This window comes from Aythya fuligula, chromosome 2 (assembly GCF_009819795.1).
Source record: "Aythya fuligula isolate bAytFul2 chromosome 2, bAytFul2.pri, whole genome shotgun sequence".
NCBI classification, from domain to species: domain Eukaryota; kingdom Metazoa; phylum Chordata; class Aves; order Anseriformes; family Anatidae; genus Aythya; species Aythya fuligula.
The window spans coordinates 121,838,100-121,858,797 of NC_045560.1; the positions used below are offsets into that span (position 1 = coordinate 121,838,100).

Here is a 20,698-nt window from a genome sequence, read left to right on the forward strand (position 1 = left end):
ACAGAATGTAGTGGATCTACTCAGCTGAGCTCCACAGTGACTGCTCTCAGTCCCCCTCCTCCAAGGGAAAGGGGGAGAAAATAGGATGGAAAGGTTTCAAGGGTTGAGATAAGGACAGGAAGATTGCTCAACAAATATCATCACAGGTGAAACAGACTCAGCATAGGGAGATTAATGTAATTTATTACCTATTGCTAACAAGACAGAGAAGTGAGAAACTAAAAGCAAACCAAAAACATCTTCCCCCCAAGCACCCTTTTCCACCTCCTCCTCCCAACCAGTGCAGGGGAATGGGGGCTGCGGCCCTGGGCCTACTCCTGCAGGGGCTCTCCATGGGCTGCAGCCTCCTCCAGGTCACATCCACCTGCTCCACCGGGGGCTCCCCCATGGGCTACAGCATGGAGATCTGCTCCATGTGGGACCCATGGGCTGCAGGGGCCTCTCCACAGACCACAGGGGAACTGCTGCCACGTGCCTGGAGCACATATCTAACACGGGGCAGCGTCTGGACTCCTCTCACAAAGGCCACTTCTGCAGCCCCCCACTACCAAAATCTTGCCACGTAAACCCAATATACAGACTTGCAATGGAAGTATAATTTCTTATTCCTTTACAATATTTAATCCAAAGTTTTTCCTGAAGAAACAGCAATCAAAGAATGAAGCTTTTCTAGAATTTCTAGACAGACGTCTTTAAATGAGTGCATGGTTCTGTATAACTGAGCAGAACACAAGGTTTGAAATTGGCATAAAATGCCAGGTATTTTAATTATGTCAGCATGGTAAGTGCATACAAACCAATATAATTACAGGAAGTAACATGGAATAACATATGGGAAAAGTGATGACTAGTACATGACAAAAAAAAAAAAAGATTACATCTGGCCCTATGTCCAAAGAAATATAAAACTGGTAGAAATATATCAGAAATAAATACTTTTGTAATGGATTAAATGAATCCTTTCTAGGCTCCACAAAGAGGAAGGTAAGTCAGCTTTCCATTTCACACTTTTGCCTGAATAACAAAGCAATTAGTTGCGCTAAGGAAACCCTCGTTCTCCTAAAAAAGTGAACACTGCTGACCTGATTGGTTAGAGATCAGCCTGACATCTCAAAACAATTGATACTTTATTTGCCAGAATTGGACAAAAATATTGAAAATTATCATCATCATCACCTTTCATATTTAATATAACTTTTTTTTTTCTTTTTAAATCCTGAAGGTATACTGTGCATGTGGCATTTTAACAGAGCAAGTTCCTTTTAAGTGGAATTCTAACTGCCCACACTATAAAGACTTCAACTAGTTGTTTTCTGAAAAGATCATTTAAAGGATGACTTACTTCTAGCATAACATGTAACATGAATTGTTCTGACCTTACTGACTTATTCTGAGCATGATCTGAGTTTTGATCCTGAGAAAAGATACTGCAAGTAAGTGGGAGATAATATCATGCTGCTATTAAAAGTCCCGGAATAATTAGTGGTTATCTCTACTTTAAAAAAAACAGCATGCTACATTCAAATACTTAAATCATCTCTCACCCTTGTACCTTCTAAAAAAAGGTCAGGATGAGATATTTCAGAATAAAATTAGATAATTATAAAAAGATAGATGTGTCAAGGAACAGAACACTACAAACAGTAGTAGTGAGCTTGTTAGCTGATGTAAAACAGTGGCTGGGAAGAAATCTCACCTGAGACTAGCTCACTCTATTCCATTCATTATTGCTGCCCCTTTCCCTTCTTCCATCTTTTGCTCTCAGCACTAATTCCCTTTCACTGCTTGCTTTCTTTTGTTCAGAGCCTAGGGAAAGGGTTAAAGTGGTAGGGCAGGCTTATCTGCTTCACTGAAGCTTGGTGCCTGGGACCTATCCTGAACACTGGAAAAGGTTACTGACACCTTGGTTGTTGTAACTTAGATATGGGAGAAAAAGGGAGTCTTCCACATAGGCTAAACTGTCTTGCCCTGACGTTTGGAAATGGATGCTGTAGGATTCAGTCAATGGAGAGAGAGAGTAGCTTTCTCTGTGAGTAAGAGTGTCCTTACTAACATTTCTTCTTAAACATGTCTTCTAATTAAATTTCTAGTTCCTTAGAAATAGTGAGACAAAGTCACAATTTCTCCGGGGATGTAGGTAGCAAATACGACGACAGATAGACTCTGCTTCCTATTTAACAAACCCCGTCAAGTGGATTTCAGTTGCTGTCATTGGATTTATTATTTTACTATTGTCATTGTAACGTTCAAGGGGAATTCCCAGTGGCTTCCTCCATGTTGCATCTGCTACTGTTGGCACACAAAACAGAAAGCAGCTAGGACTCTGCTTGTAGTTAAATACCTTCTTAAGGCCTAAAGACTCAAGATAAATGATGGTTTTCACTCCCACTTTGAGGGCACACTGTCCCCAGTTTTGCAATTGAAAACTGCACCAGAATAGTCCTGCTGCATAGATGGTATGTTTTACCTACACAAGTAGCTAAGTTTTACTTACAACTTTTAAATAAAAAAATTACAACCTGTATAGTTATAACTGTATAATGATAGCTACTTATTTCTTTCCCAGATTGACAAAAGCAGATATGTGGGGGATGCCAATGCTAAATATAATCTGAAATTAAAACCTCTCCACATGATGCAGTCACACAGTCATTTGTAGCAAAGGCTACTTATAGCAGTTCACAATCTTAAATTTTCAAAATCTAAGAAAGCAATTTCCAGAGGTGGTAAGGTTTTCTTTCCTAAACAAACTCCTATCCCTGCTGTAACATATATTTTGTAATAACTCTACTGGCAACTCGTGAATGGGCATTTTACAAGGAAATGATTAATCATCACACCCTGCTGATGTCACGCCCTGCCGAAGTTTTTCGATGATTTTTGTGACATTCTGTTTTACTAATAACTGTCCTCTCCCCCCAGATATTCCTATCTTCCCAGTCCGAGTTACGAAGTTTCAGTTATGGGCTGAAAAATATACCTATATTAGTAGGCCCATTGCTTTTACCTAAAATTCAAAATTTGCTTACACAGTTGTCTTCCTTCCTCATGTTTGTCCTATGTCATTAGACAAATTAGTTTTGCAGTTGTGCTGTCTCTCAGTGGGCACTGGAATGAGAATTTGATGATGATGAAAAACTTCTGCCATTGCTCAGTTGCTTGGGAAGCTCATTAGGTGAGTTACAGATAGCAAAAGCGATCCCCTTCTTTTATGGGCTTCTATAAAGGAAAACTTGGAAGGTATAAAACCCAGTAAATGCATCTCAACAATTTAAAGACAGTAGCACTACAATAGTTAAAAGATCTCTCTAAACTGTGCTAGTAGAACAGGAAAAACCTCTGTAATCAACTTATCTGGGGAAGCAATCAGACCATTAAAAAAAATGAGGCATTTTAGGGACTAATAAAGCCATGAAATCTAATGACTATAATAAATCTTTAGCTGCAGTTATTCTAGAACAATATCCCTTGCAGTAAAAAGTATTCTACAGGGTCTTCTGTCTGAAATTACTGTCGGTTACTTAATGTTGATCATAAGGAACAATTGCAGAATGATAATTTTATTTTTGGCATGTGTTTTCACTATTCTCTTCTTCCTTTCACCATAAAGTCTTTTGGCTTCATTCACAGGCTAGAATCAAGCATCCCTTTGACAAGACCAGACTTTATTTATTTGTTATTGATTTTCCATACAAAAGTACACACTCATATTCTAGTGTCTTATAAATTTAGTTCAACATAGTGTTTGCAGCACTTTTGGACTTTGAGAACTGCATTTCTATCAAATGCAACATCCTGCCAACAGCTTATATTTAATGTAGACTATAATTAAATATCTAGGTAAATAAATAGAGCTCCCTTAAAAACAGAGCTTGCTCGTATGGAACTCAGCTTACCTAGCCTGAAGTGACCATGCTGGAGGTGAGTTAAATGTGTGTATTAAATGTACAGCCAGTGAAGCTATGGCTAAGGTTGTTAATGGAGTTTATGGTATAATTCATCTTACTCTACAGCAAAAACCTACATTTAGCAAGAAGAATAGCTCCTTATACCCTACAAGTCATACAGGTGAGATTTCTACTGGTATCAGTGGAATCCTACTTATCCTGTTCAAAGGTTTAACCTAGAGTAAACTGAACGGACTATTAACCTTGGTATCAGAATGACACTTGCAGGGCTGCTTGTGGAATGACATTGTCTTAAGCCTCGTTTATGTATGCTCTGTCCCTGATGTAACACAGCTTGGTGCTCCAACCAGATGGCATTTATTTTCACTTTTATGTTTCATTAGTTTTGAAAAGTGAAAATTATATTTATAATTACATATACTGATGTTCAGTGTATGAAAGAAACAGATTCACCACAGTAAACAACTGTTCCAGTTTTGATATCCATGTTATCAATACATGCCAATACAAGCCAAAGCAGAACATTGAAGCTCCTTCTTAATTTTTAATTTTTGCCAGCCTATGTGATCAAATACAACTAAAAAGACATCACATGGAAAGATATGGTATATTTGGTATATGTGCCCTGAGATAAGATATCATAAGATATGGTAAGATATGGTATATATGCCCTGAGTTGTACTACCTGTGAAATGTTTTAAAGAATTATTTTTCAGATGCACCAGCCCTTTCAATTCCTTGACAAAATATAAAGTCTGATGATATTCTTATGTACATAACAGAGATAACTGAAAGTAATAGTACACTACATACGAGTTTTGGTTTGGCTGGCTGCTTGTTTCTTTAGAGGAGTTTCCAGAGGAGCTTCAGTTAACACAGAAATTAGAAGGCAAAGTTGATTTTAAATATCTATTATGTTCTGCTGGAAGAAAGCCTAGAAAAAACAAACATTTATCTCTAAGATAGCAACAAATAAGTATGAATTCCTTATTCTGGATAATGGATTTTTCTTTCTTGTCAGACATACTTATGTAAAAGTATCAGCTCTCACAATATACATTTTTAAAAGATATTAAGTAACTACACCATATTCATGTTTCTGCAATTCAGTAGTGCAGAACCAAACTTTTTCCTTGGATGTGTAATGTTGCTTGCCTTCAGAAAATCTACTTTGGCAGATAGATAACAAACTAAAGTCCTAACAGACCAATAGCAAAAAGATATCTTGGTTTTGTCTGCTCTAAAGGGTACTAAGTGAGAAAAATCTATTTAAAAAGTTGCTACCTGTCTTTCAAGCTGTTGTGTCTGTAGAGGAACCACTGTATTTCAACAACTTTTACAAGTGTGTTTAAACAATGCAAATGTGATTAAATTTGATACCTGTTCTGTTCTTACTCCTATTAAGAAAGCAAACAAGCAAACTAAAAATTATAATGTCCCCGCTTCCCCCTCCCCCCCCCAAAAAAATAATATTTTTTACTTGTGAATGCTTCTCACTCATAAGGGACAGCTATTACTTGTCTAATTATTCTACTGTTCAAGCAGCTCAATGAAGCTAGCACAATTTTTTTTTTTTTTTTTTTCCTACTATCAATTGTGGTAAGGTATGTCCTGCCACCAAACCTAGCCTTCTGTAATTGGAAATGGGGATATAACAGCATGGCTTCACAAATAAACCAGCTGATGGTATGTTTCTTTTTCAAATGCAATGCTTGCATTCAGCATATTTAATATTTCAATATAATGTTTATATGGCTTGCCAGAAGTCTGTATTTAAAACACAAATACACAAAACACACCATCAAAAGAACACAGAAGTAGTATTCCTAAGTACACAAATATAATGGACACTGAGAAAAAGTGAGAAAGAAGAACGAAAAAGAATCACAGAATTTCTAGGTTGGAAGAGACCTCAAGATCATCAAGTCCAACCTCTGACCTAACACTAACAGTCCCCACTAAACCATATCCCTAAGCTCTACATCTAAACGTCTTTTAAAGACCTCCAGGGATGGTGACTCCACCACTTCCCTGGGCAGCCCATTCCAATGCCTCACAACCCTTTCGGTAAAGAAGTTCTTCCTAACGTCCAACCTAAAACTCCCCTGGCACAACTTTAGCCCATTCCCCCTCATCCTGTCACCAGGCATGTGGGAAAACAGACCAACCCCCACCTCGCTACAGCCTCCTTTAAGGTACCTGTAGAGAGCAATAAGGTCACTCCTGAGCCTCCTTTTCTCCAGGCTGAACAAACCCAGCTCCCTCAACCGCTCCTCATAGGACTTGTTCTCCAGACCTCTCACCAGCTTTGTCGCCCTTCTCTGGACTCACTCAAGCACCTCGATGTCCTTCTTGTAGCAAGGGGCCCAAAACTGAACACAGTACTCGAGGTGCAGCCTCACCAGAGCCGAGTACAGAGGGATAATCACTTCCCTAGACCTGCTGGCCACACTGCTTCTGATGCAAGCCAGGATGCTGTTGGCCTTCTTGGCCACACTGCTGACTCATATACAGCCGACTATCCACCATCACTCCCAGGTCCTTCTCTGCCAGGCAGCTTTCCAACCATTCCTCTCCCAGCATGTAGCTCTGCTTGGGGTTATTGTGCCCCAGGTGCAGGACCTGGCACTTGGCCTTGTTGAACTTCATGCAGATCCTCCTGCAGAGCCTTCCTACCCTCTAGCAGATTGATGCACGCACCTAACTTGGTGTCATCTGCGAACTTACTGAGGGTGCACTCGATGCCCTCGTCCAGATCATCGATGAAGATATTAAAGAGGACCGGCCCCAGCACCGAGCCCTGGGGAACACCACTAGTGACCGGCCTCTAACTGGATTTGACTCCATTCACCGTGACTCTTTGGGCCCGGCTATCCAGCCGGTTTCTAACCCAACGAAGCGTGCGCCAGTCCAAGCCAAGAGCAGTCAGAGCAAGAGGAGGATGAAAAGGAGCAAGAGGAGGATGAAAAAGGACACCAGCAGTCACTGACACCCTTTACCTCCCCCTAGAAGTAAAAGAGGAGCTACCTACAGCAGGCACTAGGTCTTCCCGAGTGAAAAGGACGCATACACAGATGCTGAGGTTTTTATCTGTGATCAGTTGCAATGATACAGCAAGGGAGAGATACAAAACTTGATCTGAATGACACAGGCTCTGCAAAGCAGTGATAGGGAATGCACAGGGCCAACACCAACGTCAACGTAGGAAGACAAGACTCTCAGTACTCAGCACCACTCACTTTTCCACCAAACTTGCCTCTGGATGTTCTTACCTAACCCATACTGGGTATCACTGAAGCAGATTGATTTCAGTGCTACCTGCTGTTTTTATAAAGCACCTACAAGTTCTCCCAGACAGTGTTTTGTGAGTGAGGATGGATATAACTTCCCTAACACCACAGCTGCATCTGTTTAGACCTACAATTTATCAACCAGTAACACAGGTAAAACTCAAGTTACATTCCAATACACTGGAGCTATTAAGTGTTGTTATCCACAGGTTGCCTCTACTCCCCTCAGGCCACATGAGGTTCGCCAGGTGCTGCACAAGCCTTGCTATCCTGCTCCCAGCTGAGGGCAGCTCACAGGGCTTACAGGTTCTGACAGCCCCAGCTGCCTCTCACCCTGAGATCCTCGAGATGTCCGAACTGTGTGGTGACGCTACGACCCCTGAAACATCACACAGGGAGCACGACATTGAAGCCTTTTAGTTCTGAAACAGCTGAAGTTTTTAACAGCAGCCTGCAACTGTGTAAGAGAGGAATGATTTACTGTCAAGTTTTTGACTATTTACAAAAACAGTTGCACACTGCACATTTACTATTTAAGTTTCACTACTATTTAACCTAATTTAAATCAGTTCTCCCAGAAAACACAAATTCCAGAAGTGTAGAATGTTACTTTTAGATTTACTTACCTTTTTCTGTTTTGTCTTGTTCAGTCTCTTTTTCACCTTTTCCTAGAATATTAAAAATATAATTCCATTGAAGTGAATTTATGTTAACAGTTTAGGATAAGAAAGTTAAAAAAAAATTACAGTTTAGACTCAAAATATGATTGTGCTAACTGGACTTGTTTCTTCTTTAATTTTATTTTAAAAGCAAGCATAGTTTACTGTCTGAACTATGGTTACATAGAAGGTCTTTCTCTGCAGATGCTTCACACATTGCATAATTATTTCTGTCACATAAACTTTCCCCTTTAGCTAGTTGGAAAATTTAAGTGAAACACACTGCAATACAAGCTATTTTGTAAAAAAAAAAAAAAAAATAAAAAAAAAGTAGTTCATTAATTAAAAACTCCTTGGAATATGGAAATACTATCTTTATATATATATATATATATATATATATATATATATATACACACATTTGATTAAAAAGTAAAAAACATTCATACAAATCGGGAATGTAAGCCTTATTCAGAAATGACTTCAGCACTTGGAAATTCTTGACTTACTTTTTAACATTTAAAATAAACCAAATGTTTTGTGAACAGCTGAATGCGCGAGCAAATGTTAACTAAGCACTACTGTAGCAAAAAACATACAAATACTTGTATCAAAATCACGCATCTAGAAGGTACATTCAGAAACAAGTTTTTCTTTTCTTCTTTTACTGTACTCCTACCACGTTTTAATCCTAATATACTCTATAATACTTAAAAAAGAGTTAGCTTTTTATTTCTTCCTCCTGTCTTCAAGGAAATTCCTGTCCACCTCTTTACTACAGGCAGACTACTGCTGCTCCTGGATGTGCATACAGTACACCTTAATTTTACATTCAGCACAAGGCATAATGAGGATTAACTTCATTTGATACAAGAAATTAAATAGGGTGACTTTGAAAGTCATTCGCCTCTTCAATTACATCATGAAATCCAGATAGTCAATTAAATTGAAAGAAAATGAAAAAAAAAGTGAGTTACATACTATGAAATAATTGGGAGGATATTATTACTCTAATAGGATAGTAATGAAAGCATTGTTCAGGACTTGCTAAAAAAATGTTTTTTTTTTTTTACACACACAGCAAGGAATGAGATGTATCCATTTGTCAGTATGGCATCAGAAATATTGTTTTTTAAAAAGAGCAATAACACAGCTCCAGATTAGAGAGAATAGTATTCATATTGCTATTATTTTATAAACTCAAAACAAGTAGCATAAACACATTACAGGATAATAAACCATGATAGATCATGCTACTTAACCACCCAGTTTCCTGGGTCACTCAGTGACTCTCTCCTGCCCATCTCTGACATTTCCATTATTTCTGCAACTTCTGTTATATCACAGCAAGAACAAGGTATGAGTTTATCACTCTAAAACTTACTCCTGTCTCCCATTTCTGGACCACTTTATTACTGAAGCTCGCACATTATATATTGCTGTCTATATTTATGCATCAGGATCATTTCTCCAAATTCTCCTAGATTTCTTCCAGTATATATTCTGCTAAATTAACTGCCATCGGTTTCAATACAGCCTCTCCATTCATCTTTTTGTACTCCAGATTCTCCTTCTAAGTAGCTGCTTTTGAAATTAAATACAACTTGAACTTGTTAGTTCTGAAGATCTTGTTTTCCTCAGTTCTTACCATGCTGAACTAAGAATTTGCTTCAGCATCAGCTACAACGCATATTGCTTTGTTCTCTCCACATTGATCTCTGCCTTACTTTGATGGTGCAAATCATTTCAATTACTCCATTTCTGATAAAGATTTAAAAATGTGCTTCATCTCAAAGACAGGGATATAATAGTTACTTTCCAGACTATTTAGTTATCAACTTAAACGAGTCATAGCCCAAACTGAAAATTTATTGGTAGCTCTTCAAGTCACTCTCATCCTTAACTCAAATTCTCTGTTTTGATCAAAACAGATCTAGATAAAATATACAGACAACGCTGTTTTAAACAGCCTCTCTAGATTAGAGCTGCTATCATAGTGTAACATGTGCCAGGTATTCCCAAGAAAGTTTCTACTATATAGAATCGATTTATTTTTCACATTGCAGTAAGCCTAGATTTTTGTGAATGAATGTGAAACAATAACCCAAGTCACAGCCAAAATCTATTTCATATCTCATAGAAATTACATATAACCCAATCAACAGAATAACTAACTGTATAATATAGTGGTATTTACACATACGTAATTTTTCAAGCACTAGAAACTACATAATGACATTCAGTAAATAAATGAAAATTTTCAATATCTTTCCAAAAGCCAATCTTAACAATTTTCTTCACTTAGAAATATCTGGATTATGATATGATACATTTTCTATTACTGAGAACATGAAAAGTCACTTAAAATTGTAGTAAATTTTCAATATTAAAATGGTATTTCAGTATCCTGCTTTTATTCAAGTTTTGCTTTCCTTATTGGTATTTCTTCTTGTGATTTCCAAAAAAACAACTGGATCCAAGATTTTATACATTCATTGAGATATGACAAGGAGGAATGTAGCAATGTGGAAAATATGAAGATATTATGTTGGGGACTTATTTTATTTTTTTATTTTTTAATAATTACAGTTCTATATTCAAGTGTATTTCAATATGAAAATACAAAACTATTTGAGGTCTTAAAAATTCAGGGAAGCTTCTTTTGAAGCACAGAACTGAATAAACACAACACATTTCTTAGACTTTTAATTTAGATTATGGACCATAAAATAGAATAGCTTCTGTGAAAAGTAGGTGTCTTTAACAAAGGCAAGATACATCTAGGATGTCACAGTAATTTCTCATCCATTTTAAGTTACAAATATAAATTACATGTAGTGAGCAAAACTGAGACCAAATTAGTTGCACAGTTGCTAATATTCCAAAAGACACACAACACAATAATAAAAGACAATTTAGAGTAATGCACATTCCTATCACATATTACCACCTAAAATAAAAATTACTTCTGCTTACTAGATTTCCTCCTCTTTGTAAATTTTACTTTCAATTATTTTCAATTATATTTTTAAAAATTCAAATAATTAACTTGGAAATTAATAAGATTAGTTAGTATCTGAGGCAAATATTTATCCCACATAGTTAGTATACCGCACTTTGGAAAAAATAATGACACTAGAAAGACATAGATATTCTTCTGTGTTTTATTGCAGCCAAACATTAAAACAGATGAAATATACATATTTTCTTTAATAGTCCTCTTGACCTTGCCCAGCCTGGCATATTTTTGTAAACATGAAGCACATAAAAATCACATACCCAGTTACAAAATACTTGGAATTTGATCACAGCATAATATACTCTCACAGTCCTGTTAGTCTACAAGTAGGCTGCCACTGTTATATAAAAAGTCCTCCATTCACCGTTCTACAATTATTCCCAAGCTTCATCACAAAATATGGCTTTGTAAAAATTATTGCTCTGCAATTCACAATCACAGGTAAATTTATGAGTATATCCCATCCCAAACCACATCACAGTCTAAGAGTATTATTGCTTTCTTGAAAGTCTAAAGAGGCCACTTTTAACATCTTCTATATTTATTAATCATATGTACCACTCATTTATGTGGAGTCTTACTGAAGTCCCAAACAAAAGAAGTCAGAGTATATGATGTCCCTTTATCTAGAACTGTAAGCAACTGAAAACCCAACTGAAAACCTGACTTCAGTTCACGTGTTACAGAAGTTTAAAATCTCCCTGTCAACCAAAAGGCAACTGCTGTTAGCGTTACAAATTGATTTTAAACATTTGTTTTTTCCAAGCTCTCACATTAGACTTAGCTTTTTTTTTTTTTTTTTTTTTTAAAAAAAAAAACACAGCAATTATTCCTGAGCCAAAAAGGAGCACATGCAAAATGCCAAAGAATAAAGTGTGTCTTTGTAATTGTGGAACAGCAGCATGGAACAGGTAAAGAGTACACCTCTAGAATTAAAATTCTAAATCACTCAGTTGTGTACCGTTTACAAGAGCATTTACAATTGTAGGTTTAAATTTTTATACCCTAATTTTCCTAAGGTTGAATTTATTTATTTAGATTTACAAATTCAGTATTTATGCAAATTTAACTTTTTTTTTTTAGTAGTTCACTGAATAGTTTCCTAAATCCAGCTTTAAAAATCATTATATTGCTAGGATAAGTATGATAATTTTCCTGAAATCAACCTGATTCTGGTGATTCTGCTTTGTTTCAATTTACACTGACTCCCTGCTGGGCTATTGTGTAGTTTCTAGAAAATATTGCTTCAAAACCAAATGTACATAAATAAAAAGTTTTAATGCACCCACTAAAGATTTCTGAAAAAAATATGTAATTTAGTAATCTGCCCTTTTACTACTGTGAATTAAACATACACAGTTTGTATATTGTTAGACTATTTTCAATCACCTGAAAATCATGTAGTGTATCTGTTGACATAATGTCAGTGCAAAGAGATACAAGTCAAAAACTTCACAGCATAGTGTGCCTGATTAGTGTTTCCAATAAAATGCGTTTAGTCTGTATGCTATACCAGCAGTTATAAAACATTTAAAAATTCATAATATTATGCTTCATCAAACTGCTCTGTACACACTGTATGAATCCACAACAAAAGATATATATTAAAATCTGAAAAAATGTACTTGCTGCTACTTTATAAATAGAATATTAACAATTGTTTGAACAGCACATATGAAATGTAGTTCAAAGTCTTAACTCTGTCATGAACACAGAAGAAAAATAAAACTAATGAATTCACTAAACTTGACCCCCCACAAAAAAAAAAATAAAATCAGACAAGAATGTAAATTAAACATCCAAGTGTTAAAAAAAAGCTTACTAAAATGACAGTTGGCTACAACCCATTTACAATATCTTAGTGTTTGCTCCCCAAACCCTGAACTGCTCAGTAATTATATCGTAAGATCTATTACAACCATCTGCTCTCCCCTTTGTAGCGTATGGTTAGGGCTGGTCCTCCTGATGTAGGGACTTTCTTTTGAAGCTTTAAGTATCTGAAAAAATAAGGGGAAATCTATATTAAAGGACCAACCAAAACACAACTTACACTAAAACAAAATTAATCATCTTAACAGCTAAAAAATGCAACTTTGTATTAGACTTTTAAGAAAGCTCTAATTTCTAGGAGTTATCATAATGAATATACACAAAGTTGCCATAGAAGGTGGGAAACGTAGTTTCAAATATTATCTACACAATAATTTATGTACTCTTTCTTGAGCATATGGCACTTCATTTACCTTGCGAGGTGGCCCAGATTTCCTTTACAAATGCATTTTTTTTTTAATCCCCTTTTTAATATCAAGGACAGGTACAATGGAAAAGGGGAGCCAGGGAATGCAGGGAACAAGGAAGGGTCAAAGTTGTGAAGTGAAAACTACTCTACACATAATGGATTTCAGCAAGTTGGGCTAATGCAGGGTTATGAAAGTATCAAGGGTACAAGACAAAAGGGAAAAAAACATATTTTAAATTTGAACATACAGAAGAGGGATAAAAAAGGAAGAGTAAAATATCCCCCCAAAAATGTAATATGTCTCCCTTTGAATATATCCCAACAAATACTATGCTATCACAACCACTGCAATTTACATGCCAATGTAAAATGGGATTTATCAAAAATTCTATATCAGCAATATTTCAAAAGCTAGCGTATTATACCATTCGAGTATATTAGTTTGTAAATACAAATTGCAGTTAAACTAGTCTACTGTTGACAAGTAATACCAGTAATAATTTTAGAAGTAAACTTGGGGAATTGGAAAACAGCACATACAGATATGTAAAGATGCAGTTGCCTACCATTACATTTTTTTTGGGTGCTATTCCCTGGAGTAAAAAATTAATTAAATAAATAAATAAATAACTTTTCACTTGCACACCAGCACATTTAAATCCCTAACTCAATTTCTTTCCACTGAAGATGTGAGAATGCATCTTACAACTAAATTCATCTTCTGAACTACCTCCTGTATTCTTTCCAGAACAAGTAAGCTCCTGCGTTTCAGATAAAAATCAAACAGTGTTTCTAACCCGATACAAACTGGTACCACTGTGCACCAAATGAAGTTGCATGTATTTATATTAACTGAGAATAAGGGGTCTATAGAGACCTTTCTAAGTATCTTTAAAACACCAGAAGCTATGTTCATTACGAAGAGTTATATATACATATCTTTCACATATTTGCAGAGAGCATATGTGTATATTGGTACTCTTCATTCATAAGAGAGTACTTAATTGTCTCTAGTACAATCAACTTTAATATTATTATTGCTGAATTAACAGGAAATAATTAGAGTAACTGATGAAATCAAATCACATGAGAAAGGAATTCTGACAACAAGAAAAACATACTGAATCCTGTATCAAAAAAATATATAAAAATTTTTGACTTTCTAGTAAATACGAATTTCATCCTCCAAGAGAAAAATACTATGAGAATAATGTTTCCTCCAGTCTTTCTCATCTAAAGAAGGCAGGAAAACATACTTTACAATAGGAAAATTCCATAATTGTAATGATTGCATTCCTAGTTAGAATTTTTTTATGCATATGCTGCTTCATTTCTCAATTGTTAGAGATGCTATATAATTTGAGTCCTACATTGTGCTGATAAGCTTTTTATAAAATGTGATACACAACTGGTTGATAACTCTTCTGCCTTCAAAGCGGTTCTTACATAACTACACAAAATACTTCATCTCTTTCAGTATTCTTGTATACTATAGCAGATTTTGTTCTGATCACATTATTTTCATTTTCTGCTTCATAAAGGAAAAATCACAAGCATCATCTAATGCATCTAATAGTTACTCACATTGAGTAACTAAATAGGTTTCGATCAATTCCTTCACTTTTTTTCCGTGAGGAAAAAGAAAACATTCACTTCTTCCAGTGCTGCTATTATTATCTATTTTGAAAATATACATCAGGATAAAGCTATGTTTCCCTTGAACACTTATCTGTGATTTAAAAAGTGCATTGCACTAATTTGAACACGAAGGAAAAAAAGAATCTAAACAGAAATTCAAAGGGACAAGAAATATACGGTATTTCATAGTAAAACAAGTTATTTTTGATCCTAACGGGGTTTGAAACCAGTAAGGATTCTGTACCCTGGTAAATGAAAAGGAGAGTGGCCAACTAGGTTCAACTCCACTATTACATTCAGAAGTCTATTTAGAACTAAGGGAAGCTGCACAAATGGAATATTTGTAAAACCATCCACTACTGTGTAATACATGTAAGATTATTAATATTATTGTTTTGTGAAGGTAGGAAATGCACTTACTGCTGCAAAATTGAGTCATAAATTACAGCACAAACACTGACAGAAACATGGTCCATGAAAAAAATCAAAGATTTCAAGTTGATACCTAGAGTTTGAATTTGGTTCCAAAATAGTATGTCTAAGTCAATATCATCTCTATATCCTCATATAACTGATGCTATGCCGTAGAATTTTCTACTGCTGAAAGATTCCAGTAGTCTCATAAAAGCCTTTTTGTTAGGCAGCAACATTTTCTGCAAGAAAACAGACTTATCTTTTCTTGTTCTACAGTTCCAAGCAGAAGGACAACAAACCAACTGAATGAATACTATCTTCACTGAACTTCTCACCAATGTTGTCAAAAGTAACAACTACTTATTCTTACACTGTCTATAACTTTTGTTTAAAACATTTTATACTAATTAGGAAACTGAATATTTTTATTAGTTTTTTATTAGTTATCTATTCATGAATGCTTACAACTTTAAATGTTTCAATACACAATCAGAGAATCATAGAATCATTCCTGACACAAGCCGGGATACCATCAGCCTTCTTGGCCACCCTGCTGGCTCACGTTCAGGAGTGCATCAACCAACACCTCCAGAACTTTTTTCTCTGTACAGCTTTCCAGCCACTCTCCCCCCAGCCTGTAGTGTTGCATGGGGTTGTTGTGAACAAAGTGCAGGACCGAGCACTTAGCCATGTTGAACCTCATCCCACTGGCCTCTGCCCTTCAACCCAACTTGTCCAGGTTACTCTGCAGGGCCTTCCTACGCTTCAGCGGATCAACACTTCCCCCCAGCTTGGTGTTGTCTGCAAACTTACTGAGGCTGCACTCAATTCCCTCATCCAAGTCATCAATAAAGATATTAAAGAGGATGGACCCCAGCACCGATCCCTGGGTAACACCACTGGTGACAGGTCGCCAGCTGACTTTCACTCCATTCACCACCACTCTCTGGGCCTGACTGTCCGTACAGTTTTTAACCCAGCAAAGAGTGTACCTGTCCAAGCTGTGGGCTACCAGCTTCTCCAGGAGAATACTGTGGGAGACCGTGTCAAAGGCCTTGCTGAAGTCTAGGTAGACTATGTCAACAGCCTTTCCCTCATCCACCAGGCAGTCACCCAGTCATGGAAGGAGATGGGGTTGGTCAGGCAGGACTTGCCTTTCATGAACCCATGCTGGCTGAGCCTGTTTCCCTTGGTTGTCCCGCATATGCCGTGTGGCTGCATTCAAGACAAGCTGTTCCATCACCTTTCCTGGCACCAAGGTCAGGGGGACAGGCCTGTGCTTTCCTGGGTCCTTCTTATGACCTTTCTTATGGGTGTCACGTTAGAAAGTCTCCAGTCATCCAGAACCTCTCTGGATGACCAAGACCACTGATTGATGATGGAAGAAAGAGGCCCACATCACATCACAGAATCACAGAATTTCTAGGTTGGAAGAGACCTCAAGGTCATCGAGTCCAACCTCCAACCTAACACTAACAGCCCTCCACTAAACCATATCCCTAAGCTCTACATCTAAGCGTCTTTTGAAGACTTCCAGGGATGGTGACTCCACCACTTCCCTGGGCAGCCTGTTCCAGTGCCTCACTCTCTCAGCACCCTCAAGTGGCTCCCATCTGTCCCCATGGACTTGTGACAGTCCAGGTGGAGCAGCAGGTCTCTGTTTCCACCCAGCCTTTCTGGACCCTCTGCCCCTGAGGACTGACCCCCAAGGGACCCTTCCTACCAATGTCCTGAACAATTCAAAGTCTGCCCTCCGCAAGTCCAGAGTAACAGTTTTACTGACCCCACTCCTGACTTCACCAAGAACAGAGAACTCTACCATGTCACGGTCACTCTGCCCAAAACATCTCCCTGCCACCACATCTCCCACCAGTCCTCTGTTTGTGAACAGCAGGTCTAGTGGAGCATCCCCTCTGGTAGGCTCACTAACCACCTGAGTCAGGAAGCTGTCTTCCACACTCTCTGGGAACCTCCTAGACTGCTTCCTCAGGGCTGTATTGTATTTTCAGCATATGTCTGGGAATTTAAAGTCACCCATGAGAATAAGCACTGGTGATTGAGTGACTTCCACCAGCTGCTTATAGAACACCTCATCCGTCTCTTCATCCTGCTTTGGCAGTCTATAACAGACCCCCACCAGGATGTCTGCCTTGTTGGCCAACCCCCTGATCTTTATCCACTGGGACTCTACCTTTTCATTCTCAACCCCAATCTCAATAGCATCCCAGCACTCTCTAATATAGAGAGTCACACCACCACCCTTCCTCAGTTGCCTGTCCCTTCTGAAAAGGAGCTTGTAGCCATCCATTGCAGCACTCCAGTCGTGGGAATGGTCCCACCATGTTTGAGTGATGATGGCTTGGTCATAGTTCGCCTGCTGCACAAATGGCTGCCAGCTCCTCCTGTTTGTTGTGTGCGCGTGCTATGTGCATTGGTGTAGATGCACTTGAGTCATTGCCCTCACCCTCAACCCTGGGATTGCTTCCCCAGGCTTATCTCTATTGAGCTTTATTTCCCCCGTTCCCCTTCATACGTAGTTTGAAGCCCTCTCTCAGAAAAAGCACTTATGTATGGATAGAAGTATTTCAGATCACCTCAGTTAAGGTTCAACATGTAAATTAAAACATGAAATAATCTGTACTGGGACATCACACAGATGTCCTGTGTTTTTCACTTCTCAGGCTACTTCTGGCATGTCTAAACATTAAATACACGTTTACTTAGCCACAAGGAAAGAAAAGTCGCATAGAATTACTGTGAAGGTACGACACCACTTCAGAGCTTCTGCATATCGCAAGGATTAATCAATGCGCAAAGGTGATTGAAAACCTTTGCCCAACAAGCATGCTATACAGGCATCCAGGCTAACGAGATCTAAACAAACAGCACCCAGGGCTCCTGGATTGCAATTGCTGTCATTTCCTACTGAGAGATAATACCCCTACTGTATTGTTATGAAGAGCAAACAAACGACTTGTAATACCAAACTCTAAAAAAAAAAAAAGCAGACCTAATCTAATATACAGTCTTTAAATGTATAAACTCCCCTGTCAGAGACACGGATTCATTAGGTAGCTACTCTAAAAATGGTAAATACTATTGTCATGCAGCCAATGGAAAAGCTGGAAGTGCTACTGTTTGTAAAATCAGCTATGTCAAAAAAAAATGCGATAACATGACAAAACAATCTTGTTTACAGACCAGTGCATAAAATGTGCTAGTCTAACTCCAATAGATCTGACTGATACACAGACAAGTAACACTAATATCACCACCCATGACCAGTTACCCTAGAAAGGAAGCATGCACATAATTTTTAGACCCGAAACATTTATTTTTACCTTCGCAGATAAAGTATCCAACTCACTCTGAAATTATTTAAAATTAAGTTTTAAATTAAAACTACTCACAGATTTATATGGAATACTTCCATACAATTCAATAGCCATCACTAACATTTATGCAGTACAAGATAAAAAATTATTGCTTCAAAAATGGGAAACAACTTCAAATGACAATAATGACAACCCTTCACACCTCTCCAAAAATGGTTTGTAGAACTTACCACGTAGCTATAATTAATATATATATATATATATATATATATATGTATATATATATTTTTAATATATATATTTTTAAAAGAACACTTAAGATTAACTTACCCACTGGATTATCATTTGAATAATCCTCAGTTTGAACAGGGATTTCTGTAAATGAGAAGTGCACAAACAACTGAAACTGGTTCTCTAAATATGTACAAAAAGCTGCATATTTTCTCATATGTTCATAACTGTAACCTATCAAGCCTGCTCTGTAATACTACTTTTGCTGAAGTGGGATGCAAATTTTCCTCAGCTAAATTTTTCCAGGGGAAAGATTAATACCTAGGGAGGCAAGCACTTAATTTGCAGTACTGCAATGTTTCAAAAATCAAACTTCAAACTTATGAAATTGTACTATTCAAAGTATAAATCTCCTCCCACTTTCGTATGCTATTAGAATATGGGCTTACAAAACATGACCATACTTAGGAAGTTATAATGTTCCTATCTATAACTGTGAAATATTTTACTTGAAAATTCAGTTCTTTTTAATCCAGGATGTACATTTACATGAGAAATGTCACCAATTGCTATTGCTGCTAATAGACTGAAGGTTGCACATAGCTGCTTATTCATGAATAGGGGGAGCCTGGTTCACTCACTGTAGACGGTAAGGAACACTTAAGAGAAAAATTGAAATATGCTCTGACTCAGGAATCCTGTAATGTACACTGCTCAAAGCTAGGGTAACATTCCACTTTGCTTCTTATATATATATGCTCTTTTTCCAGAGTATGGAACACACAGCAGAGCAAGGAAATCTTCAGCTTCTTATGACCTAGTATTATGATCACTATTATTGCTGTAAGTTATTCTGAGCTGGAGCACTCTCAACTTCTAAAATTGAGCTGTGCTATGTAAGCTTTTAAAATTTTGGCATTAAAAAAGCACAGCAAAGCAAAAGAGAACAGGGTAGTTTCTAACAACACAGTTATGTTTGTCCTTAAAGGAAAAAGCACTGCAGAAAAAGATATAAATGCATTTTTATTGTAGAATTCCTGTCTACAGTACTATTTTTTTTTTCCCTTCGCAAATAAGTAGCAAATTCATGCGCAATACATGAAATACAAACCTGATTCCTCTGTTTCAGTGGCCAGGTTATCTTCTGTATGTTTACTTTCTACTGTTGCAAAGAAAATAAATGATTTAAGTTACACATAGTGTGTTCTCAATTTTGCTTTTATTCCTCATGAACCACCCAGCCCCATTAGTATCAAACAAGGAGTTAAACTGCAGAACTTTTTAACTGTAGAACAAAGGCAACTGAATGCATTTCATATTAAAAAAATAGCTCTTCACTCTTAATGACTTCTATTACTCCCCTCCAAAAGTGATTTTTGTTGCAATGGTCATTTTTGTAAACAAATTTTATAACGAATTTTTCAAATAGAAAATTTGAATAAAACGTAGCATCAAACCCTATAAACTGTGCTAAGAATAAACTGTTTAGATCACTTAGCTCTAGCTGACTGAATTAAGGTCATGTTTGAAAAAAATCTTGCTTAATGATACTTTAAATTCTTGAAGCTAATCTTCAAATTACATCTGATTTGGTATTCATCTGAAATTCCCTGGCACCAGCACAACAAACAAAAATTCACAACTTAATCTTTTTGAGCAGTCATCTGGGAAATTAACATACTCTATTCCACAAATTGAAGCTTTAAGTACTTCATGCAGTACACTTTCCTGCAATATTTTTCTCTCTATATAAAATTACATTAACAGATTTAAATAGACTTACAAAGTGTTTTCCTTCTCTATTTATAAGAGCTCATACCTGACATCTTTTTATCAATTTCCAGATCTTCAATAATTTCATCTGTAAGTATAAAAAGATAAAAGTATGTAATTAGGTGTTTTTTTCCTTCTCCCCTTCTTCGTCAGCTTCAGCATCTTTCACCAAAACCCTAAGATCACAATAAC

At 36.9% G+C, this 20,698-nt stretch overlaps 1 protein-coding gene across 8 annotated transcripts in view; it reads right to left on the reverse strand.

The window, feature by feature from the left end:
- Positions 1-20,698, reverse strand: part of ASPH (aspartate beta-hydroxylase) — a 112,793-nt gene that overhangs the window by 42,669 nt on the left and 49,426 nt on the right. For 5 of the 8 annotated variants that reach the window (XM_032180660.1, XM_032180661.1, XM_032180658.1 and 2 more), the window contains 4 exons: positions 20,553-20,594; positions 19,845-19,895; positions 18,833-18,877; positions 7,825-7,866 (listed from right to left, as the gene is read on the reverse strand). In XM_032180660.1, the coding sequence (XP_032036551.1) occupies positions 7,825-7,866; positions 18,833-18,877; positions 19,845-19,895; positions 20,553-20,594 (180 nt within the window). Of the gene's footprint in view, positions 1-7,824; positions 7,867-12,810; positions 12,874-18,832; positions 18,878-19,844; positions 19,896-20,552; positions 20,595-20,698 lie in introns of those variants that run through there. The other 3 variants (XM_032180657.1, XM_032180664.1, XM_032180662.1) reach the window with 2 other exon arrangements.